The following is a 25,897-nucleotide window of genomic DNA, read 5'->3' as shown; positions in this document are numbered from 1 at the left end:
TTTATTCAGCTATTCTCCAATTGATGGGCATCCACTCAGTTTCCAGTTTCTGGCCATTACAAAGAGGGCTGCCACAAACATTTGTAACTGCAAAGTATTTTAACACAACTAGCTGATGATCTCTAAGTTTGACTCTGCTGGCCAGGTCCTGACTGCAAGCAGCCCATTCTCTGGACTTTATGAGCCACTTTTCTAAATAAAGATGACAGCTTTAATTTTTATTTTTGATATTTTTATTATTGATATTTGTTTTTTTTTACTTTATTTATTTTTTCATTTTATTTTATTATTTATTTATATTACTCATAATTTATTAATTTATTATTTGATAAAAATTTTTATTTTTATATTATTTATTTATAAATTATTTATTATTTATTCTATCATGTATTTATTTATTATTTTTTATTTTATTGTTATTATTTTATTATTTATTTGTTCTTTTATTTATTTTTTATTTGTTATTATTTTATTTTATTTATTATTTATATTATTTATCTATTTATTTTGTTTATTGTTTTTTATTTTATTTATTATTTTTAGATTCATTTTCTTTCCTTTTTGATTTGATTTTTCTTGTGCAGCAAGATAATTGTATGAATATGTATTCGTATATTAGATTTAACATTATAACATGTATAACATATATTGGAAATTTGGAACACAAGGTCAATGTTGAAAATTTATCTGTGCATGTTTTGAAAACAAAAGGCTTTAATAAAAAATTTAAAAATTAAAAAAAAAATCATCATGGTGGAAGAAAAAACACATCCAAGAAACCAAATTGGAAACAAAATTTAATTACAAATCAAATTTACATCATATTTCATGGTCAATAAAAACAAAGTTTCACAAAGAAAAACACCTGAATGTCAGGGACCCCTGACAAGAATTCACAAGAAATCCTGGCCATGGTTTCTTTACTTCTTTCCTTTCTTTCCTGCCTTTTTCTTTCTTTTTTTCTTTCTTTCTTTAAATAACTAAAAATCAGAAAATGAAAGGGCTTCACAGGGGCACTTAAATATATTCCTCAAGAGGAAAGACAAGGAAATCTGGCTCTCCTCAAGCAAATGATCTGTAGCTTAATGTTGGAGTAGAAGTGTTTAGTGTTTCTATAATACCAACAAAAGCATCTTAAAGCCCACAAGTAACTCCCAACCCCCAACCTGGATGACACCCACAGTTCAAAGGGGGAAGGTCACAAATTTAAAAAAAAAAATCCATGCTTTTAACATCTTTGCATTACAATCATCCCAAAATACATAGTGGACCTGAGGGAAAAAAACCAAGGGGACCCCAGAGTTTTGTGCAATGGCACATACATGTGGCTAAGTTCACACAGTAAACCATAGAAACGCACTGGCTCTGATGGCTACCTGCGAAAGCCAAACAGGCTAACCCAGTGCTTAGCGAGTGTACCCAGCAGCGGCTTCTTCAGTCAGCAGGGTTTTAGTGATGCTTATCGTCTGTCCACAGTCCATGAAGGACAAACCCAAAGCAATCAAACACTGCCAACTCTGAAAGAGAAGACAAAATTGTCACTCACACTGAAGGAATGAAAGGCTGACCTCTGCAGCAGAACCGCCCAGCTTTAACCTAGAAGACTGGTCCACATCCTTCCTCCATATGGGGTCTATTTCATGTAGAAGTACATGTGTACCTCCTTATCTCCCCAAGAACTCTGCTATTCAAGGAGATCATTCTCCTTCCCAGGAAGGATGTCCCATCAGGATGATGCTTACTTATTTACTCTGAAGCACGCCACTTCAGAGCTTCACAAGGCCCTGCACCGACGGCAGGTATTCAATAAACAATTAAATAAAAAATTAAAGCGCAACAGCTTGCCCCAGAATGGCTGGGAACTTTGGGAGAGATGGAGTCAGGAGACAAGGGAAGTGTGTAGGGAAGAGAATTCCAGCAAAGGGCGCAAAGATGACTCTGACACTTGGGGGTCTAACTCTCCAGCCTCCCACAGGCAAAGGCCCAGTTTGTGAGGGTACACTGCTAGAGCTGGAGAGGTGACACTGAACTGTTTCCAGGCCCACTGAATGGATCAGTGCAGGGGCTGAGCTTATGTCTGGCTGTAGTAAGAACTCAAGGCCAGCCAGGCCAGGGGAGCACTTGATGCCATGCGGCAGTGGTGACAGAAGGAATGGTCCTGAGGGAGGCCCACTGAAGGATGGAATGGTGAAGGTTCATGCTGGCCAGAGTGGTCCCTTCTGGGATCATAGAGCCTTGTGTTTGCTGACACCTATTCAACTCATCCCAGAATAATTGTGTATTGCTTATATTCATGATTGAACAAAATGTTAAATTTCAATTACAAGAAAAAAAACACCCTTGCCTTGGAGGATTCATTATGGGACAGACTGTGCTCTCTAGGTAAATCAGAAAAATAATGGACTAGAAGGTCCCATTCTGAAAGAAAAGTGGACAGAAGGCCCTATCTATGGCTTCTCTTTTTGACCCAGATGAATTTCTATGGAACTCTCTGGGAGTCTTGCTTCTTAGTGGCTTTTAGCTTTTATCAGGGACCACAAAGAAAGGGCTTAGAAAGGACGGGTTTAGGAACTAAAAAACAAAATTATAACAGAATTTTAAGGAAAAAATTACAGTTTCCTGTAAATCTTGCTAAGGGCCTGGGAATTTGGGGAATATATGCAACACTGTGTCATTCTCTCCGTTTCTGAATGTTAACTCCATCCACTAATACAATGGGAGCTGTTTGTGGTTCCTTTCCCAAATACTCCTTGGGAATCACTTACCAGGTAACACACAAAGCAGAGATAGGCCACAGAGATTACAGCAGCCGCCACATATAATGCCATGTTCCCCAGGTCTTCAACGTAGACAAATACAAAATACATGTTGATGCTACAGATAAGAACAACAAGGATGCTACCTGCGATCCTCCAGCCCCTGCAAAAAAAGAGTTGGTTAGTCACTGAAGAAATGGTTGTCCCATCCTAGTCAATGATTCCAAAATTGGCAAGAAATTTTAATTACAAACCAAATTTATACAGTATCTTATGGTCAATAAAGCTTCAAAAAAAGGCAATTCTTAATGTGTCCTAAATTACCCAGGGTTTAGATATTTTCAAATAGAGAAATACTACCCTCCAGTACCTAAAAGTCTATTAATAAGAATATATAACTCTAAATTATATCTAAATTACATATCCAAATTATATCAGTAAAAATTACCTTTACTATTTAGTTTGGGTCTTCTTTCACTGCCAGAATGACTCTGAACAAATGTATCACCACAAGCACAATTAGGAAATGTTAATTCAATCAGTTCTAAGTCTAAATTACAGGGCTTAAAAGATCTCACAAAAGGACATGAAGATCTCACATCACAAAACCAGAAGAAAAAAAAATGCCCCCTATTCACCTTTCCATTTACATCACATGCCAGTTCCAAGCAGCCTTCCCTTTGCCTCTTGAGAACTCTTTGGTCTCCCCTCCAGACTTAGCTCAGTTTCACATTCTGCTCAAGGTCTTTGTCTACCCATTACCTTGTATCTCCTTTCTATATATCCCTTTTTGCACAGTAGAATAAGATTCTTTAGGGCAGAAATTGGTTTGCTTTTGCTTTTGTGTCCCTGGCACTCACTAAGCATGATGTCTGACCCACACAGTAACATAGTAACAGACACTAGTCTAGATGACTAAATTTGAGGAATTCAGGCTATCAGTGCTGAGATTCAGTTATCCATTCTTCTCATGGACAAAACTGAGAGCTCAGTTTTGCCCTAAACAACCAAGATTTCTTGCACTTGATAGCCATCTGAAATCACACTTTAATCTGGGTTCTTTTTGAGACCAAACCCACTCTCTGTTCCTTCAAATCATCCAGTATTAGCCTTCAGAAAAAGTCCAAAGTGCTCAGCTAGTACCTTTCATATGAGATCTCGGCTGACTTCTCTCCTGGCTCCTCTGAAAGCCTAAGTCTCTCTCTTAGACATATCCACTCCAAGGGACCTCAGGGAGCTCAGTTCATTTCTGGCCTGAGAGGTCTTTTGGTAAGGGCAAGCATGAATCAAACTAGAGGCAGAAAGTAAGAGATTACCTATGAAGTATAAATATGAGGAACAGCCTATAGAAGGATTGAGACAAACTTTTGCGAAACTTACTCCATCATAGAACAATTAGATCTAAATATAAACAAATCAAGCATCTTTTGGAAGTGGATTTCTTTGACAATGAGAAGATCTCAGTTTCAATTGATCAATGATGGACAGAAGCAGCTACACTCAAAGAAAGAACACTGGGAAATGAATCTAAACTGTTTGCATTTTTTTTTTCTTCCCGGGTTATTTTTACTGTCTGAATCCAATTCTCCCTGTGCAACAAGAGAACTGTTCGGTCCTGCACATATATATTGTACCTAGGATATACTGTGACATTATTTAACATGTATAGGATTGCTTGCCATTTGGGGGAGGGGGTAGAGGGAGGGAAGGGAAAAATTGGAACAGAAGTGAGTGCAAGGGATAATGTTGTAAAAAATTATCCAGGAATGCGTTCTGTTATAATTATTTAAAAAAAACACAACCAAATAATAGAACAAAAAATACATATAGCATCTTTGACCAGATGGAACTGTTGGCCAATGAAAGAACAAGGCTTAATTCCCAGTGAGTGTAGATGGAAAACTAGGAGTCCTGAGAAACTCCATCACCCTATGCAGTTTCCCCCTTTGACACTGTGTGCTTCTGCAGTATGCCCTCCCTCGAGTGCAATAGACATAAAAATCTAAAAGAGGGGTTCAGCAGTCTTTTCAAGACTTTTTCCACTGGCCAAGGTGGATACAGAGGCTCCTGGGGCTAGGTGAGAAATGACCTGTGGAAACCAGAAAGAGGCCAAACCGAGCGCTTGATGCCTGGGCAGCTATGGCGGAAAGAACTCTGGACTTGGGAGTCAGAAATCTATTTGTCAAGGCTGGCTTTCTCTGCCCCCAGTTCAATGGACAGTCTCCCTTCTATAAGCACAAGGACCCTGAATCTGATGATGTCTCAGGATTTTCCCAGCTCTAACACTGTGAGTTTACCCTTATAAATGAGAAAGCAGACTGCTGTGGGGAAAACTGTCACAGAGTTTAAGTTCAGGGGAAGCAAAAGCAATACTGAAGGAAATGGGCATGTGTGACGTGCAGAAAAGAAGGGGCACATGACGGCAGTTTAAGAATTTGAAATAGAACCAGGAAGGAAGTATGGAAGGTACAATTTGGCTTGATGATGTCAGGAAACGCTTCCTGAGAACTCAAGCTGCCCAAAAATGGGTGGGGTAGGGATGGTGTCTGTAGGCAGAAGCAGACAATCTCTTCTCTTGTCCGGAGGCTAATGGGAGAGAGGGGTCCTTTTACAGATGTGCTAGACGAGACTGGCCTGAAGTCCTTTCTGAAGCTACAATGCTGTGATTGTATTCTTTTGGTCTGAAAATGTAGCAAAAACTTTCCTCCTACCCCTACAACCTCTGAATACAGAAGTCAGTCAGAGGATGCTCAGCTCCCTGGCTGGCATCATGAAGGGAGCGGGAAGCCCTTTAGACCAAGAAAGAATTCTGCTGGGGAAGGCAGAGAGGATAAGTGAATTTCCTGGGCAGAGCCTTTTGTTAGGACTCCAGCCACTCAGGTCAACTTTTCCACCATCACCACTCACTAAATCTAATAATGACCTCATCTTCTTGTCTCAGCTTTGGGCATACCTCCCTGAGTCTGATCCCTCTTGGCTTCCACAGAAGGGAATTCCCAGGGTTTCCTTCTGACCTCAGGCTCTTTTGATGACTCCATGATCTCCTCTCCTTAAAGAGAAATATTCCCAAGTTCTTGTTCTCTTCTTGCTCCAGTCTCCTTTGAGAAATCTCATCCACTCCTTACAGTGTCAATTTTACCTCTATGAAGGTGACTTCCAATTTTATGTCTCTGTGCTCAATTATCAGAGCTCCAGCCCCAAATTTTCAATTACTGACCACATCTGGGAATAGCTCACGAGTTCTTCAAACTCAGCATGTCTAAAAATCAACTCATCCTACTCTCCCCAAACTTGCCCCTCCCAGTCACCCATATGGTAGCTCAGAATCCTGAATTTTTACACCCTATCACCTCATCAATTAACAAGCTCTCAATTCCACCTTTATAATATCTGCTGGGATTCTTTCCTTTCCATCTTTCCACCTCAAAACTCCCCTATCTCTTTTCCACAAGACTGTCTGAACAGAATCATTCCTCTCTTGCCTTTAATTTATTACTTTTAGATCCATCTTTTACAAGATCCTCCTGAGATGTAGCACTAATCACATCACTCTTTTACTATTAAAAACAACAACAACAAAGGGACTTCAGGTTCCCATTACAATTGAAACAAGTCAAAAAGACCTAACACTGGGGTCACAGACTTACTTGAACAGGGTTCTGCCTTACCTTTTCCATCCACACTTCCCACTATTATTCTTTCACATACTTTCTATTTCAGCCAACCATGCTCTACCCTTCTTGCATTATCTCTTTGAGTTTCTTCATCTCGATTCAAGCCATTTCTCATGCTAGGAATAGGTGATCCTGGCCCCAATCCTGCATGTTGTAATCACCTTTCCCTCAAATTGCAAATCTAATCCCTCTTCCTGCATGAAGCTTCCCTTGGATTTCAAGTAATTTTCCTTAAATAGTCCTATGCCTGGCTATCTCACTTGGTTGTAGCACATTTTCTCTTTGTATTAATTGTATTGCTTATATTACTGCACAGTAAAAACTGTAGAGTCCTTGAGAACAAAGTCTCAATTATTTCTATCTTTCACCCAGCAAAGTGTTCTGCCCTGCACACAGTAGGTCCATAAGTAAAATTTCTCCCACATCACCACTATTGTAATGACACAATGTCACTACAATAGATCCCTGAGGGAAAAAATACTCTCCATATTTTAAATGGTGCCCTCCAAAAGGTCTTTGATTCCCAGAATGATGCCTTTTGTTAGGGTCACTAGATCACTAAGATTCCATTTCCTCAAGGACACTGGCACCTCTGATGGGGAGTTGGAGAGCAGTATCTATGGCATACTCACAGTCCATTGACAAAGTCATTCATCACTGGGCGCAAACAGGTAAACGTGAGGACGGGGATGAGAGCAAAGGGAAGCTGAAAAAGAGAGAACTCTCATGAGAGAGGAGCCCTACGTATCTGAATCACTTCAGGCACCGGGGAGTCAAAAGCAAGAGAAAACATATTCAGACCATCTCTATCTTCTAGCCTCTTTCCCGCTTCTCAAAACCCTACCCAATTACCTTATCTTTACAACACAGTCCTTCTCCATCTCTGCAGAATGAGCATTCATTCAATTCAAGGACCAAATGTATTAATTGCCAACTATGTGCCAAACATCATAAAAAACTGAAAATAAAAAAGTGTTCCTTCAAGGAGTATACATTTGAGCTACAACATAAATAAAAAATTACTCTTTCCAGAGGGTTGTAAGTGGAAGGAGCAGCTTAAGTCTCCTGTAGGCAGCACTACTTAGGGGGTTTAGGGAACCAGAGAAGGAAGACTAGGGATCAGCATGGTTGGGATGCAGAGACTGGAGATGGAGGGTGAGAGACTGGTCCTAAAAGCCCACAGGAGACTCTGTACTGATCCAAGGGAAGGGGGAGCCCCTGAAGCAAAAGACAAAGAAAAGCAATGGAGCAAAGCAGAGACTGAGTCTGCCACAAAGTATGGTTTGTCCTATCTTTAGATGGGTATCTCTGCAGGTCAGCAGCTATTTGGAGCCCCAGAACCCTTACTGACATTAATAAATTAAGTCACTCCCCATTAAACATACAGAAAATGCTCAATAAAGATTGGTTAATATGGTCATCTGTTACTTCATGCTAATGTTTTTTACATATTTGATTTCTTTTTCCCCAAGTTTATACTACCTTCTTATCTAAAAAATACTTTCCCTGAAAAATTCCACAGAAGTAAGAGTGTAAAATATGGTCATACTGATTTGATTTTAAATTAATCAGCTAAACTGATTAATATTTTTTGTTACAAGGGATGGCTTTTGGAAAAGATGGAGAATATAAGAAACAAAGGCCTCAAAACATTTTTCTAAGAAGCCTCTGAGGCATCCTAAGTATTATCATTTCAGCCAGATAGCTGAATCATGATCAAAGATGGGCAATCACTGAAAGGCTACAGCCAAGGAGGTAGTGTCTGACAGGGAGCCAAGGCAGGGCCTTCAGGCTTTCCCCATTGCCAAGGAAGGGAGCTGATCTGCTGAATCTCATTCAGCCTCCCCTGCTCCTGAAATCCCAGACAGAGTCCTAGCCATACTTAGGAAATGCCCAAGATGTGCAGCAACTCTCTCTTGAGTGCTGGGCCCCCAGGGATGCCCCTAGAGATGCTAAGCACAATCCAAAACTCCCTGGGGCTGCCTCTTCACCTGTAAGCTCTGCAGTACATTCAGGAAGTCATTCATTCCAGTCAGATGCTCCACGTCATGGAAGAGGGCAACCAACAGTGTGGGAATGATGGCAATGGAACGTGTGAAGATCACTCTAGCAAACCGTGACCATCTCAGGTTCAGAAATCCCTGGAGAAAGGAACAACAGGTAGAGCTAAACACTTTTCATCCCAGCTGAATCAGGAGTAGATGGAAATCTAGAGAAAGTGAGAACAAATGTAAGTGGTAAGCTAGAAAATATACAGGCATCAGAGCCGGGAAGAGAGCTGGTAGTTCTGAAAACCTACCTCTGGGGTAATGGGGGAAAATAGCTCATTAAGGATATATCAACTTCCAAAATCTCTAAGATGAAAATAAGAAGAGGATAATGTGGGGACAGAGAAGTACATAATAAGGGGAGCAGGATAAGGTGTGTTGATTAACAAGAATCCCTAAAGAGGGAAGGAAAAGTTTAGGATCCATGACTGAGGTGAGGATGAGCAGCAGCAAGACAAGTGAAAGGAAAGAATTCAAGTAGAAGAGTTAGGAGGGATAGGAAATATGAATTAAACACAAACACTATAACAATAATCGGGAGTAAAATTCATTAGGAAAAAAAATTGGGTTAGTAATTATTGATGTCAGACAAAGTCAAACTTAAGATTCAGTCAAGTGAGAAATCTACCTTTAATGTCAGTCAGTTTAATATAGTTTTGGAGGCATATCTATGTATATGAGCATACAAATGAGGCAATATGTGGGAATATATGCTTGTAAATGTGTGTATCTGTGTATATGGATCTGTGTATGTGTATGTATACATAAATAAATCTGTGCTTAACTGAAGTCTGCTTGGGAAAGATGGGGTGGAAGGATTAAAAATAGAATAAAGTAAAAAAAAATGCACAACAGAACACAAGAATAAATTACAAGGAAGCAAATTTTGATACTGTTACATACAGTGAATCCTCCCTGATGTTCTGCTAGGCCCATGAAAACATTTGTTCCCCTTTTTCTATTTTGTGTTTTCTTATTTTGTAATTTGTTCTAAATAATTTGTTTTAATTAAGGGGAAAAAAAGGAGAACTGGGTAGTGCGATGGATAGAGCACTGGCCCTAGAGTCAGGAGGATTGGAGTTCAAATCCAGATCCTTTATACTTCCTAGATGTGTGACTTCAGGCTACTCACTTAATTCCAACTGCCTGCCACCCTCCCTTCCCCCAAAAAAAGAAAGCTGTAAGCCTCTTTTACCTATCTCACCTCCCTCCTCCCTCCTCCGCTCTCCTGCCTAATCCAGTAGGAACAGCATGTACCTCCATGACAAACTGGCCAGAATAGGTCCCGGTCATGGTAGAGCTCTGGCCTGCAGCCAAGATGCCCACTGCCCAGATGTAGAGTGCTGCAGGCCCAAAGTAACATCCTAGAACCACACCCTGGAGAAAGAGAAGGAGGGAAAAGGTAAATGTGGGAGTCTAAGCCCCACTTCTCCAACGAAAGAACTCCTTTCCTGGTTTCCTCTTCTCTGCATGATCATCACAATGGACCCCACCTACACAAAGCAAGAGGCTGGGGACAGAAATTTAAAGAAGTTTTTGATGGGAAACTAACCTTCCTATCCTTAAGCCTTTCCACCCAACTCTAGACTCTTACTGTCCTTTTTTGACCTAATTTTGATCTTACTTTTTACAGGGGCATATACCTGTCTGATCAGCCTGACACCTGTACTTTGGGAATATGGGAATGCACTTTGGACCTAGGAAAAGAACTAAGGAGAATGAATGTAAATCACCACATCTTTCCCACGGTTTTACCTCTTTGCTATGATTTTTCTCTCTCAAAACAACTGATAAAGCAATGTTTACTAAACATAAATTTTAAAAAATAAATAAAAACCTGCTCCTGTGGACCCACAACCTTATGTGAAGACACTCACCCCCTTGTAGAGGTCCACAGTCAGCGTGGTATTACTTTTGGGAAACAAGTCACTGTGAGGACTGCTGCTATTGATGCAGATTTCACGCTGGAATCCAACAGATAAAAGAGCTTTTCATTTCAGAAGAAAAGAGACACAGCTAGAAGCAGACCCCTACAGCAGGCTCCAGAAAAGTTGTTGCAGATAAGACAGCTAATCAAAGGACCTGCTTGGACAAAGGCTGGACCGGAGTCTGCTTCAGGAGCCCCCATCCCAGAAGCAGGGTGCTGGCCTGCTCCCTCCTGTCTCTCTGGGCAGGCTGGCCCCCCTCGCTCCCCAGGCAAGGTCTCCCTCAGCCCTCGGCCTGTGTGGCTCACACTCACTCACCACTTGCATATTGGTTTGATTAAAAAAGGCCTGGGCAAAGACGGAGACGACAAAGACGTTGATGATGAAGGAGACAAAGAGGGCGATGCAGGACTCAATGAAGAAGTACTTGTTGGCTTCCTGGATCTCCCGTTTGTTGGCCCTGTTCACCTGCCTGGACTGGAGAGGCAGAGAGAGGCAGTGGTGAGCTCAGTCCAGGGGAGGCAGCTTTCAGTAACCCACCAACCTGAGGAGGGCCTGGTGATGGGCAGGCGATCTAACAATTAACAAGCACCTCTCATGTGCTAGACTAGAAGGATAGAGACAAACGTGAACAAACAGTTCCTGTGCAAAACCTGCTTCCATGTCATCAGGAGGAAAAACAGGTATCCAATAGAGTGCAGATAAAATTCATAAATAAAAGGTAATTATCAGTGCAGAAGGCACCAAAAGAAGGCTTAACTGGAAGTTAAAAAATATATTTTTTAAATATTCATTTTGATAATTGTATTTCAATATAACAGTATTATAGCTGTCACTTACATATGGCTTTAAGGTTTGCAAAATGCTCACTTTACCCCAAGAATCCAGTGAGGTAGGTGCAATTATTTGCTCTCATTTTACAGATGAGGAAACTAAGAGATCTTCTCATCTGTAAAATGAAAACAAATAATTGCCCAGGGTCACGTGGCCCACAGCAGACAAACTGTGTCCAAATTCGAATTCGGGTCCACTCAGCTGATATTCAGCATTTCCTATCTGACTTTGACATTTCTGATTTCAATCAACCAACCAGAAGGTCTCTCCTCTGACAGAAGACAAGGCCAGAAGGCAGGAAGGAGAGAAATCACCCTGTGCTCTGTAAATTCAAAGGTACAATTACTGTCCCGATTTTATACCAGAGGAAAGTGTAAGAGGCTAAGTGACTGGGGACAATGGCTATCCCGTGCTGGATCTCAACTCAACCCTCTCTACTGTCCCGCAGCACTGAAGAACTGAAATAAATGCATTTTTAAGGGAAAAACACTTTATAGAATTATGTAGACCAGCAAGAGGACATTCTCTTCCTCTTCTCTGCACCAAGCCCATCTTCCCCCCCCTCCTCTTCCCTGCCCATCTTCACCCCCAAGAGGAGGAAACTGTTGGATCGCCTGCCCTATCACCAGGCCCCCTCACACTGGTGGGTCACTGAAGGTTGCCTCCCCTGGCCTGTTAACAAGGTAACTAGCCCCTTCACCTGACTCTGCTTAAGGGTAAAGAGGGAAGAGACACCAGGAAACCCCAGTTCTTGGCTAAGTGCTTAGGGCATGAAGAGCAGATGAAGGACATATGATAAGCCTTGATGGCTTCTGGCACTGGCCCCACCCCTCGCCCCAAGATCTAAGAGAGAACAAGAAAACTGCTTCAGGAGGCATTCAGCCTTTCTACAATCCCCTTAAACCTCAATTTGGAAACCTCTAGTCCTACTGGGCAGTCTCGTGGAACACGGCTCAATCATGTCAAAAAAACCTGCAGCCCGGGAAGAGAGAACCTGGCTCTTTTCAAAAACTGCAAAGCGATTCTTTAAGAGGAAACAAATAAATTTACTTAAATCTGCTTCCCTTGTTATTAGAGGGAAAGAACTCCAAGTGAGTTACAGGACCCTCAGGGTCTGACCTCACTTACCTTGACTAGTGCGGAGTGCAGGTACATGTTGTGGGGCATAATGACAGCTCCCACAATGCCCACGGCCTGCTCAATCTGCGGGGTGCCACAGCCCGAACAAGAAGGAATGAACATACCCTTCAGCACCTCAGCCTGGTTGGGCTTCACTGTAACATACTGGACATCGACACCAGAGTGGTTAGCATCTACATCCTGGACAAGGTCAGGTACCATTACCCAACAGGTGCTCCAGCCCCGGGCTACAGAGGAGCTTACAGTGCCCATTACCTGGCTACCCTGACGTGAATGAAGTTCTGCTCCCCAGGACAGCAGGGCTAGCAGGCCTTTGGGCCTGGGCCCTGGGTACCATCCTGAAGGAGGAAGAACACAGGATGGGAGACAGGAGGGTGCCCAGCACTTCATAGCCTCACAGAGTTAAAATCTAATCTAAAAAAATCATTTAAATCGGCCTCAGAACCTGAGGTTTAGTCTACATGCAATTAGAGCTACAGAGAGCTCAAAAGCTCAGTTCTCCCCGGCCGACTAGTCAAAATCAATCTGTAAGGATTCAGAAGGAAGAGGCCGTTTTGTTCTTTCCTACATATCCTTGCCTGCCCTGCCCGGCCATGGTCTCCATGAATGAATCTTTGAAAGCTCCATGAATCTATGTTTTCTGGCACAAATAAAAGGAAGCCTCTCCCACCTTCTACTATAGCATCAATTTGGGATCCATTCTATGAGGAAGTGACAAGAATCACTCAGGAAGCTAAGGAAATCTGCCAGGCTGCTGTCCAGGCCAAACCCTCTCCACTGACCTCCCTTGCCCAAGGCTTGATCCAGAGCAGCCCAAGTTTTGCATGACAGACCCCAAGCAGATTGTAAGGGATCTGGAACTTCCTCAGAAGTCTGCTCTCCTCCTGATGGATCTGGGAAGTCACTCACGTGCCAGCCACGTATAAGAATGGTTTTTGCTTTCCATGTGCGGTACTGAGTCATCCAGAGCTCATTTCCCATTTCTAAAAACTAACTGGTTTCACAAGCTAAGAAACAATCTGCAAAACCTACTTCATATCCAAATGTGAGGGCCATGATGGTGATGAGTAAGCCAAAGAATGCTTCCAGTTTTCGCAAACCTATGGAAAAAAACACGGAAAAATTTCCTTACGGAGACTGCTTCTAAGGAAACATTTGAACTTTGCTCCAGTACTGTTTCCTCCATGACCCCATAACTGCTCCTTACCATATTTGTCCAGAAAGAGAAATACAAAGGTATCTGCAATGGTGATGAGAACTCCACCCCACAGAGGAACCCTAGGCCAAAGATCAGAAATGAAGATGAGGGGAAGGGGACAGAGAGTGGGAGAGCCTGCCCCTGCAAATCACGGGGGGCCAAATTCTGGAGGTACTCAGTGGCTGTGGCCGGGCCTCCTCCAGTGGGAACAGGACAGCGCCCACTGACAAGAAAAGCCAACGGCCTCCCCTCCCTTTTCACAGAAGAAGCCACTGCAGGGAGAGGCTCAAGAGCCCCTCTCCAAGCACTCACAGGCTGGCCTGGCCCCATTCACAACGATTTCACTTACACTTTCCCATGAGGCTCAATTTGTTCCACAAGCTTTCTTCACTGGGGGGCTCAGTAAAAGGCTTGCAATATTGAGGGTGACTCAAACTTTCTAGCAGAAAAAACTCACCTCCCAGCAGACAGGAGATTGATCGCAATAGCTGACCCTATGACTTCTTGCATATCGGAGCCTATAATGGCCGCCTCCACCATCAACCACAGAATAATTCGGGGGACCTTAATACAAACAGTGGAGAGATCAATGTGTTGACATTTTAGAGAATGTTTCCTTGGAGGGCCTTGGATTTTTGCATATATATATATACAGTTTGTTCCCAAAACCTTAGTGCAATTTGAAGTTTTTTAAGCCTTCAAAGCTGAACAGTGACTAGGGCTTGAGGGATACTCTATATCTTAGCACAGGCCCATGTGCAAAATGACAAGTCATCCAGCTACATGAAGCCAAACACCACATCTCTGCTCCATCCGTTCCCTCCTCACACCTCTCTTAAACACTCAGCTACAGAGAGACAATTGTGCTTCCTTCACTGGAGCATCAGGGGACTAGGAGGAGAGATAAGGACAAGGAAGCTGCTGATATTTTTATTCCATTCCGTGGCACTTTCAGGACTCCTTACCATCCTGCCCAGATGAAAATATCCTGAGGGGCTGAGGGATTTATAGTTAAGGGATGAAAATATATTAAGTACCTGTTAAGTGCAGAGGCCCATTTCAAAGAAAGAAGAAGGGCAGTAAATGAAAGGATTACAGCAGAAGAAAAGGGGTCTCCTCTAAGTAAAGAAGGTGGAAAACACCCAAGGACAATGTAACAGAAGTCTACAGGCAAGCAAATAAGTCTACAGGCACACGAGGGCCCCAGGGAGGAACAGTCAGGAGGGCCAGGACAGGCCAGCTCAATGGGCTCACAGCCCAGACAGAAGCCAGCTGCTCAAAATACCATCCCCTCCCTCCCACACTTAAAGGCCTCCTGAGTCCAGCTGCCTCCAATGGAAGATGCAGAGGGTCTCTCAGGAAAACATCTGGAGGAGGCAGCATCTGATCTGAGATTTAAAGGGTAGATGGACATTAAACAGGCAGAGGAGGAGAACATTCTGGGCACGGGGAAAAGGGCTCACAGAGGCAGAAGCGGAAGAGCAGCAGATATAGAGGGATCCATTCTATCTGGCAAGGGGAAGAATGGGTAATGGGAGCTAGAAAGAGGGAGGAGACACTTATGGCCCCGCCAGCCTCAAAGGACAGAAAAAGAGCTTTCTTCTTCCACATCCTAGAAATACAACAAGAGGAAAGGAGCCATCTGAGGGTAGGTGGGCAAGTGTGAGGGCCCAGGAAGGCAGAGCCCACAAAGGAATAGGGATGGGGGGGCCGGGGAAGCTGGACAAGAGGAAACAGCATCCAGCATCATTAGATGTGAAGCAAAGACCCGGGGCCATGTCTGTATTGGGGCATTGGAGCAGAGAAATTAAAAAGAAGCCCAGTGATTGCTCTCCAAGCCTCAGTGGGATGGCAGGCAGCTGGGCCATGGGAGCCAAGCACTTTGGGTCAAAACCCAGGCCTACCTCAGAAGGCCTGCTGCTTTCTCTATCAAATGAAAATAACAGTATTTGTACTCCCCAAAGCACAGGGATAGAAGGGATTACCGTGACAAATGACTTAATCTTTATATGGTGGTTCTGTAAACTCTATAAGGTGCTACATAAATGTTAAGTTATTAAGATTCATCAAGAGAACTCTTTTTCAGAACTTTTGACTATTATAAAAAGCTAAATTAATAGGGCAGCTGGATGGTACAGTAGAATAGAGCACCAGGCCTGGAGTAGAGAGGATCTGATTTCAAACCTGGTCTCAGTCCCTAAACACTTACAAGCTGTGTGACCTGGGACAAGTCACTGGAAGCTCAAAAATGAAGACCAAAAAATAAAAACTATATAATAGAAATTCTAAAAGACATATGAAAAAAGAAAGAACTGATAAGTATATGCCTACTTATCAGTTCTTTCTTTTTTCATATGTCTTTTATGTAGATATATCTGTATACATAGACTATTTGTAGGTAATTGTAGCCATGGAGGGGAAGGAGAAAAAAAATGTACATGATAATTTTGTTATCTATTTCAAAGAACAGCAAGTTGTGCAGAGTAGATTTACAGTTTCACATCCAATCATCTTTTTACAATTGTATTATGTTATGGAAATGCCTATATTCTATAACTTAAAAAGCAAGTTTTTAAAAGCCCCAAAACAACGCCTGGATCAATGAGATTATAGGACCATTTAAGGGAAAATGTAACAAACCATAGGAGCGGAAGGAAACTTGTAGCTGTTCACATGAAAGAACAGACAGCAAGGGTGAAAAGGACAAAGGGAGGAAGGACTGCCAGAAAGCAGCTGGGCTGAGAGACGTTCCTGCAGCTCACCGCAGGATTCTAGAGGAGGGGAGGGAGGAAGGTGGCTTGGCACTGACCTTGGGATACTGCCGGTGGCACACTTCAGCAAGGTGCAGGCCCGTGACCACGCCCAGCCTGGCTGCCAGGCGCTGCAGCAGGAGCCCCACAAGGGTGGCCAGGAGGAGAACCCAGAGCAACTAGGAAGAATCAATTCCCCCCTCATTAGACAATTGTAGGACCTGATATCCTCAGACTTGGACAAGTGGGAGACCTTGGCTCTATCTAGCCTTGGCCCACCCCTGGCCTGAGAAAATCCCTGTCACACTGTGCAGCTCCATTTTCCCGATTTTAATACAATCCCTTCTTTTGTTACAGGAACAAAGCTAAAATGACAGACCTGATGAGAAGTGTTTTGCTTTTGAAAGTACAGGGTTTTTTGGAGGATCCCCCAAAATGCTAGGCTCTGAGGTAGGACTAGGGCCTGGCCCGAGATTTCACCGGCACAGGGAACTCCGAGATGAGGACACGGCCCCTCCAACACAGGCACACCTTCCCTGAAACTTCTGCTGTTAGAGAGATGACCGCTCAGAGGGTCATCGCCAGTAGCCAGCATGTGTCAATCAGTACCTGAAGCCAGGCCTTCAGTGGTGGAGGCCCATTCTCTAAGATTTGCACCTCACAGTGCTGGTCAAAGACTGCCAAGGCCCTTCAATCCTGAGAAGCCATGAGCAAGGGGAGAGGCTGGAGACTCACCTTAAACTGGGCCACGGCCCCAGACTGCAAATCGGATTCTATGTTCCCTGGATCCAGATAAGCGATGCTCATGAGGAAGCCCGGCCCCGTAAAGGCCCAGAGTTTGCGGAAGCTAAAACAAGAATGCTATACAAGAAACAAGACACGAGGACAAATTCAGCTTTGCTCCAAATGGAAAACACAACCATTATTGCAGGAGGGGACTAATGACCTGCTTAACTGTGTCAGAGGTGAAGGGCCCTAAGTGGCCCTTCCACTGCAGCAGCAGCTCCCTTGGAGTGGGGAGGTCACACAACAGGCAGAAGACCCTGAACACTCTTGTAATAAGACCAACAATCCCCAAGTACAAGTCAGACAGCCCAAAGGCCACCAGAAACGAGAAAGAAAGAAAGCTTTTTTTTTTTTTTTTTTGAAGCTCATAGAAGGGAGCAACCTCGCTTCCTCCTCCCCAGACTGGGTCCTATACAGCAGAATCTTAACAGCCAAAGTGCAATCTTATGTTTGCCAAAGTTCAGAACTTTGCAGGAATGAAAATGAACTAAAGCTGTAAGAAACCCAAGGACACCTAAGCTCGCTTCATCTCTCTGTGACAGAGAAGTCTACCAACCTCTTCCTCAGGAATGGAGATCTTCTCATTAAAATAGGTGTAGGGAGAGTCCAAAAAGGTGTTACTATTATAGATGGTATTGTCAGCACTCAGGTTGGCAGTGTTCCCATGGTCCCCAGAACCATTTTCTAAATTCATATGAAAAATGGGAATACTTTAGTCAGAAATTCAAAGGATCCTTACCCCCACCACCTTAAAACCCTTAATACTCTAACATGTCACTGTTATCAGTACAAAGATTCTATATGTAAAGAGATACAAGATACAAAGACAAAGCAGCAGACAAGCTACATAACTCATCCAGACCAATGAAAACAGTTTTCATAGAACTCTCTTATGCCCTCCTCCAGAACCAAAAAGAAGAAAAATTGTATTTGCAGTTTTCCTCTCAAATTCAGCAGAAAAGTCCCAACAGCTAAAGAACTATCAAGGCAGGAAAGTGGCAGGACTCACGCTGGACATACTCCTTGACCATTACGTCTCAGGTTCCAGGTGCTTCCCAGAAAATAAAAATTCCAAAGAAATCTTGACACACAGAAAGTCAACGAGTACAAAATTTTCTCATGTGTTCTGTGTCCCTTTATTCCTGCCTCAGTCAGCAATGGCCACTCACATGTTGATCAGGGCCTCAAAATAGGTGGTTCAAAGCAGACTACTATCTAGGTATTCCTTCCGCATTCAGCAATTATCTTAGAGGGAGGGAGCAGAGGCCAGAAGAAGAGTTAGGGGGATGAGGAGACCAGTTCACTCCATTCATGAAAACCAGGCTTCCAAAGCCAGCACTATGTCCACATGTTTGCTTAGAGTATATAGATCAAATATGTGACCCTAGACTCAAGTGTTTCTGCTTGTTTGTTTGGGCTGGGGGGAAGAGAAACTCTCATTTTATAGGAGAACCTGAATGGCAGAATGGACAAAGTACTGAGTACATGAGTCAGGGAGACCTGAGTCTGAATGCTTCCTCAGGAATTATTAGCTATGGCCTCAAAACAGTAGATTTAGGATGATCTAGAAAAAGAGAATGGAATTCTATTCTCTAGGAATTCAGAGTTGAAACTTTTACAGCTCAGGATAGCTCAAGCAGCTAGAAGGAGGGTACAAAGCAAGAGACATTCTTTACATATTCATAAACATCTCTTAGAACCCCAAAGGCTCCTCACTGTTTGCAACCAGAACAATAAGGAAGGCAACAGTTCTAGCCAGAGAGCAGACAAGGCTTTCAATGACACTCTGGTGCCTTGGAGGCCATTCTAGAAAAGAAAACCTGATATAACCCAAAACAGAGCATTCATTACAGCTCCTGGGTAAGCCTGTAACCTCATTTTCCCCCATCTGTTACTTCAGAGGACTGCAGGATGGCAAGCCATTTTAACTTACTGTCTAAAACTTACTGTCTCCTTTTAGAAAAGCAAACTTATGGACATCATTATCATAGCTAGAAGAAAAAATACTGAAAGGGGACAGAAGACATGATTTACAAAGCTATTTTGAACTTCATCAATAAATAACACAAAGCTTCAAATTACCAGCAGGCATCTTCTGTTTAGAACTTAATGTCATGGTGGACCCCGGTACATCCAAGGATTTAGTGTAGGATTCTAGAAAGGAGAGAGAAAATGCATAAGAATAAATCAACAAGCACTGAATCAACACTTGTCAACATTCCAGCTTTGTAAGTCTATGTGACCCCTATGTCCACTTCTGAAAAATATTATGAACAATTGTGAGGTAGCTTGAAAAAAAACTTTTTGGAGTCTGATCAAACCAATATCTAATCAAATGAGATGAGTTTCAGTGTGTAAGAAATATATCTGCTATCAAGACTTCATAATCTGGGGAAGTAAAGAGTAAGTATAAAGGGCCAAGTATATCCTATCAGAATCATCCAATTGCAGTGCTACAAAAAAGAACCATTAAACTAAGAATATATGCATCATATATGAAATACAGATCTAAAAAAGTCCATCCAAGAGTTTAAATACCAAAGCAGTTATACCTGCCATTTTTCTCTAAACCCAAACCCTCTAAAGATATTTATACAGTTCTCCAGAGAAAAAATACACATCCCATTTGGCTGCCTCCTCCAGCATGTAAATCATTCTTAAGAATCAAGGTCTTCACATCTGTTCTCATTACAACTAAAGTCACTTTTGCTTTCCTGCCTTCTGTTCAGCCCTATGGGGCCATGAGGAAATGCTAAGTTTTCTACTCTGAGTCCTTCTCAACCTATTTTAGTCCCTTTTTCAAATTAAATAAATCACTTTGACCTCTCAGTTTTTGTTCTTCCACTCTGATACTCTGTAGCTCTTTAAAGGACAGTTTTCTAATTACCAGAAGATCGGCAAGTTCTTGAATTTGCCACAAGAAAAAGATTTTTTATAGTATTTAAATTTTCTGTGACCTAGTCAACCCAGCATGGGGCTATCATTCCAATGTCACCAACTACAAATAATGATATCCTAAGAAGGGTCATCCCTTAAAGCATCTCCTATTCCAGGCATAGTCATCGAATAATAGTCATCGAATACTCCTCAAGTCAATTGACCTGAACTCTAAAAAGCTGTAAAGAACAACAATATCTAATCCATCTCAAGTCTGTTGAAGTTAACAGTTCACCTATCTATATTCAACTATGTGGAAATCTCACATATTCAAACTAGGATATGTGTTTAAGGAACAGGAAAGAAGTTTTAAAAAAAAAATTCTGAAAGCTCATGTACTCTATTCAGAAGGAACTTCAGGCCCTCACTCAGTCAGAATATATTTATCTTTATGAAAGGTCTCCAAAACCAATTTTTAAAATTTTATATGCTATCTGGAAAGCTTGTCTTTCTGGAATAACTAAAATAAGGTAGTTTCTGGACAGCAAAGGTTCCTGTTTCTCTGTAATCTGGAGAGCAAAAACAGTATCTGGAAAAACATTAGCTTAGCAAATAGCAACTTAAAAATCTATAGCAAGGAGAAAACACTATGACCAGAATAAAAGAGAGTACAAAGAGACTGGGCCTCTTCAGCCTCGAGATCGCACCTATATTCAAAAGGAGATAAAGGAAGAGAAAATAAATTGAAGCACAATTTATATAACCAAAATCATTAATCCCCTATGTCTTCTACAGACTGTTTACTGGACACAATTTCCCTTGGGCTCTGAAAAAAGTACCAGGTTAGGAATGCTACTTAAATCTTCAAATTTGGTTACAAGGAAATAATTCAGTGTTGTATAGTTTTATTCAATAAGACAGACCTAGCTAACTCAAGATCCACTTCTTGCATTAATGAATACACATCTAAACATATCTAAACAGCCAGAAACTGGCATCCAAATTCTCTCCTTCCTTTACCCATTGAGAAGGCAAACAATGTGAAATTATTAAAAGTATGCAAAACATGTTTCAATTTGCATTTCTCTAATTGATGTATCAAATATATAGATAGATAGATAGATAGATAGATATTTTGCTGAGGCAATTCAAGTGACTTGCCCAGGGTTACACAGCTAGGAAGTGTTAATTAAGTGAATTTGGCCATTTTTCACATCACCATAGACAGTTTTTTCTGAAAACTGACATATATATGAATATATTGTTTGAGTCAGATTAAGCCATGCAATTCTTCCCAAACCCATATAAAGTTTTCTTCGCAAGGATACTAGCCCTTTATAAACTTGATAAGATAATCATTGGATTATTGGGAAATGTCTCTTACTTTTATAAATGATGGTGCAATGGATAGAGTGCCAGGCCTGGAGTCAGGAAGATATCTTCCTGAATTCAAATTTGGCCTCAGATGCTAATTAGCTCTTATTAGCTGTGTGATTGTAGGCAAGTCACTTAACCCTATTTTTCTCAATTTCCTTATCTATAAAATGAGCAAGACAAGGAAATAGCAAAGGACTCCAGTATCATTGTCAAGAAAATCCCAAATGGAGTCCTGAAGAGTCAAATGAAATTGAAAGGACTGAACAACAACATCCTTACATCTAAGTTGGAAGGCCTGTATCAGTAACTTACCTTTGGTTCTTGTTTTCCTTCAAACATTGCCCATATTAGTTTTTGTATAAAATGTTAGAAAACATTTTAATATGTAATATTAATTTATTACTTATGACTTAATTTAATATGCAATAATTTTAATAAAAATTAGCCATTTTCCTTTCCCAAATTCTCTATATTTGGTCATAATTTCTCCCATTACCCATAAATTTGACATGTACAATATTCCATATTCCGCCATATAATTATATACTCCATATAATTTGGTTATATTACCCTTTATGTCTACCTAAATCATACACTCATTTTGACTTTATCTTGACAGACAGTATGAGATGTTAGTGTATATCTAGTTTCTGTCAAACTACTTTCTAATTTTTCCCAACAATTTTTGTCAAATAATGAGTTCTTACCTTTCAAAACTTCGATCTTTGGGTTCATTACCAATACATTTTAATCCCCACCCCTAAAAGAAAATATTACCCTGCAACTGTAGCCTTAAGACAAGAGTTTAAAGTTGGGTTTCATGTGACTAGTTTATCCCTTATGTATACAAAAGTTAAAAGTTGGTTTGTTCATTTTAGATGAAAAAGTAGAGAAAAGAAGGATCATTAAACGTTACTCCCAAGATTGCAAAAAGTTTTCTTGTTTTAACACTATGTAAAGCTCTTAAACTATCTAACTGGAAGACATGTGTTATGTTAAGCTTAACTCAAATGGTTTTTGAGTACCCAAAAACAATAAATAAAAGGGAAATAATCTGAAGTTATGACTATGGAAATTCCATTTCCTCCGATTTTATAGTGTTTTTACATATGCTTAATAAAGTTCCTTGAAAATGAAGTCACTAGCCTATTGTTTAATAAACCCAAGGACATAAATTACTTGAATTCTTCAAAAGAGTACAAAACAAAACCAAAAACATCTAGGAATATTGGAAAGGAATTTGGGGAAAAAAATAGGTTTAAACCAGTACTTATACCATTTTTTTACCATAAGTTTAGTTCAACTAAAATATAAAAGGTCACATAACTAAAAAAAGAAAGATGGAGCAAAATAGATAGAGGTGCAAGATAATTGCTAGGAGGAGCAAGAACAATACAGAAGCTATCCTTCTACCCACCATCCCAAATCCCAGACTTTGAAAATATATCAGCCTAAATCTTGATGAGGAAATCCTGAGCACAAGGAGACAGGTTTGTGGCCACTGGGGCGAGGAGTCCAATATGTGGGGCATTCTAGTGCTCAAAGATTGAGAGTCTGGAGTATAATGGTTGTACTTGCACCTACACGAAGTGTTCACAGGACCAAGAATTTGAACAGACTGAGGAGACAAACAAATTCAGAAGCAAAGCAACAGCAGTGTAACTTTGTTCCCAGGAATGACGTCAGTCCAGCCTGAAGCCTGCAGAAGAATCTCACAGCAAGAGAAACCCATGGTTTTATTACTCCAACCTCTGCAGAGCTTTCCTAGCTCCAGCAGCAGTCTGCTGAAATTCCAAAGGCAAGCCCACAGGCTTGTTGCTCAAACCCAAAGCCCAATCAGGCATTTGCAGAAATCAGATCAGGTTGGGCTCAGACCACCAGACTTGCTCTGGATCAGAGATCACTCTGGAAGCCCTGAAAGCTTCCCCAATTCGAGCGATCCCTGAGATCCTAAAATAACACAACACTCAAAATCCCAGGAAATCAACCGCTGGTAAACAAACCATTCTCTCTTAAGTCTAGAGTCAGGAAAAGTGATCAAGAAAAGGATCTCCTAAAGGCATAACTGATGCAATAGTTAGTATAGTGGGCCTGAAGTCAGGAGGACCCAAGTCCCAATATGATCTCACACACTTATTAGCTGTGGGACCTCTTCTGTGGCCAGCTTTTTAAACTATAAAATGGAAATAATAGCACCTATCTCAGAGTTGTCAAGAATCAACTGATATAACATTTGTAAAGCATACTGCTCGGCACATAACAGGTGCTTAGTAAAATTTATTCCCCTTCCATTGCCTCCCCACACCTCCCCCCAAAAATAATCCCACCATTTGGAGGGTACAAATGCTCCAGACACAAACCCAGAAGAAGAATCTATAAGTAAAGCTTTAGAGAAAACCGTATTTTTTTTTTTTTAGAGAATTTGACTAGAATTTTAGGAAGAGATGCAGGAAGAATTTTTTAAGTGTTTTTAAAAACTTAAAATGTTTTATATAGGACTGCTTGCCATCTTGGGGGGGGGGGAGGAGGGAGGGAGGGGAAAAAACGAAACATAAGTGATTGCAAGGGATAATGTTGTGTAAAAATTATCTTGGCATGGATTCTGTCAATACAAAGTTATTATTAAATTAAATTAAATTTAAAAAACCCTTAAAATGTTTTGATAAATGAAAAATGATAGGGAAAAAACTGAAAAGGAGAGCTATGGAAGGTACAAAAGTGAAAATAGCATGAACCAAATGGAAGACAATGACTGCATGAGACAAAGTATTTTTTTTTTTTAAATCAAAAAGAATGAAAAAAAAATGTAAGGTGTCTCAGCAAAAATAAATGGCTTGGAAAACAGATCAAGGCGAAAAAAAAATTTAAGTATCACCTGAAGAAAAAAAAAGCTAAGCTATCATATTTAAAGGAATTATAAAAGAAAACAGTAGAGTTATCTTTTAATCAGAGGACAAAGTGGAGAAAGATCAAAGCCAAAATCCAGAATTTCTAGGTCAAAGAAAAATACTGCAAGCAGCCAGAAAGAATCCCATACTTTGGAGTCACAGTGAGGACCAAATGACTTAGTATCCACTACTATAAAGGAGCAGAGAGCTTAGAATGATATTATATTTCAAAAGGCAAAGAAGATAGGCTTCCAGCCAAAAAAACTTCTATCCCAGTAGAAGTGAATAATCCTGGTGGAGGGGGAATATATTTTTTATGAAATGTGCATTCATTATGAAAAGACCTGATTTATGAAGAAACTTTTATAAGAAAAATATAGGTAAAGATGAATGATCACAAGGAACTTAATGGAGGTTAAATTCCTTACATACAAATAAGAGGAAATAGTACATGCGTCGCCTCTGAATTCTATTATGACCAATGGTCATAGAGAAAAGTCTAATTAGAAGGACTGGGAATGATTCTATTATACCATAATGGTCTTAAATGAATGAAGGGAAAATCATTGTACATAATCAAGATGAGCAAGAAGACATCTATGCAAATATGGAGGAAAGAGTAGAAAGGGAGATGACACTTGAACTTCAGATTCAACTGTGGTAGGATTGTAAGGGGAAAAGATAGGAGGAATCTGAGGATTAAGGGAGGAATTAAGTTTAAGCAAAATAGACTTCAACAGATTAATTTTGAAAGACTTGGGAACTTTTGATTGGCATAATGATGTAGCATGATTCCTGAAAACTACTGATGGAACCCTGCTACTACCTCCTGACAAAGGTGAAAGATTCAGTACTAAATCTCCCTCTCCTTCTTCCTCTTCACTTGACTAAAAGTAAGGCAGATTTTATTTTTCTTTCTTACTCAGTGAGGACTAGGAAAAGGTAGGAGGGAGAACAGCCAATTTTTGATAACTGAAAAAAATTTAAAATTTCATTTTAAAAAATGGAAGTATCTTTAACAACTTCAGCTAGAAGGAATATTTTTAAACAAAACTGCCAGAAGTGGTATGTGTGATTATAACGACCAAGCTTATCCCCAAAGAAAAACTGGTAAAATTACCCTTTCTTCATTGCTGAGATTAAGTCCTGGTATAGATTATAGCACAGACCACATTCAGATCCAGCGGCTAAAATACCTAAATTTGGAGCTGGCAAGGTCTTTTGAAGTTGTTTAGCACAAATCTCGTTTTGCAGAGGACTCTGAGGAGGCCGGAGGAGGTAAAGCAGCTTGTCTAGGAAGGATCTGAGCCCAGGCTTTTGGACTTCAAGGTCAGCTCTGCCTATTACTTCATGGAATCATTTTGCCCTGACCTCTCTCTTTTCTTTTTAAATGATTATTCCAATTAAAGGCCTTAAGTAGGAAATGGGCTTTAGGAAATGGGATATATTAAGAAATGAATGATGTAAAAAAAAAAAAAAAAAAAAGGTTAGAAAGAGACCAAGAAAGCCAAGAAGGATAGAGATGTTTTTTAATGTCTTTTGGACTGAATTCCAAGAACTTTGATGGCCTCCTAATTCATGGTTGCATAGCATGACCATGGGTGTGAATGAAACCCATTTCTCTTTATCTATACTGGAGAAGAG

The 25,897-nt window shown here is 40.9% G+C and overlaps 1 protein-coding gene across 3 annotated transcripts in view; it reads right to left on the bottom strand.

Moving 5' to 3' along the window:
- Positions 1 to 784: 784 nt before the first annotated feature.
- SLC11A2 (solute carrier family 11 member 2) overlaps positions 785 to 25,897 on the bottom strand; it is a 120,174-nt gene continuing 95,061 nt past the window's right edge. For 2 of the 3 annotated variants that reach the window (XM_051961601.1, XM_051961605.1), the window contains 15 exons: positions 19,194 to 19,265; positions 17,668 to 17,795; positions 17,061 to 17,186; positions 16,385 to 16,504; positions 14,033 to 14,139; positions 13,585 to 13,655; positions 13,410 to 13,477; positions 12,366 to 12,521; positions 10,722 to 10,880; positions 10,356 to 10,442; positions 9,736 to 9,855; positions 8,422 to 8,571; positions 7,063 to 7,136; positions 2,766 to 2,919; positions 785 to 1,517 (listed from right to left, as the gene is read on the bottom strand). In XM_051961601.1, the coding sequence (XP_051817561.1) occupies positions 1,407 to 1,517; positions 2,766 to 2,919; positions 7,063 to 7,136; positions 8,422 to 8,571; positions 9,736 to 9,855; positions 10,356 to 10,442; positions 10,722 to 10,880; positions 12,366 to 12,521; positions 13,410 to 13,477; positions 13,585 to 13,655; positions 14,033 to 14,139; positions 16,385 to 16,504; positions 17,061 to 17,186; positions 17,668 to 17,795; positions 19,194 to 19,265 (1,703 nt within the window). In that variant the 3' untranslated portion in view covers positions 785 to 1,406. Of the gene's footprint in view, positions 1,518 to 2,765; positions 2,920 to 7,062; positions 7,137 to 8,421; positions 8,572 to 9,735; positions 9,856 to 10,355; positions 10,443 to 10,721; positions 10,881 to 12,365; positions 12,522 to 13,409; positions 13,478 to 13,584; positions 13,656 to 14,032; positions 14,140 to 16,384; positions 16,505 to 17,060; positions 17,494 to 17,667; positions 17,796 to 19,193; positions 19,266 to 25,897 lie in introns of all 3 variants that reach the window. The other variant, XM_051961606.1, reaches the window with a different exon arrangement.

The sequence above is a fragment of the Antechinus flavipes genome, chromosome 5, assembly GCF_016432865.1.
Source record: "Antechinus flavipes isolate AdamAnt ecotype Samford, QLD, Australia chromosome 5, AdamAnt_v2, whole genome shotgun sequence".
Classification (NCBI taxonomy): Eukaryota; Metazoa; Chordata; class Mammalia; order Dasyuromorphia; family Dasyuridae; genus Antechinus; species Antechinus flavipes.
Note: the sequence above shows the minus strand (reverse complement) of the source record. Positions and strands in the feature narration are given on the sequence as shown.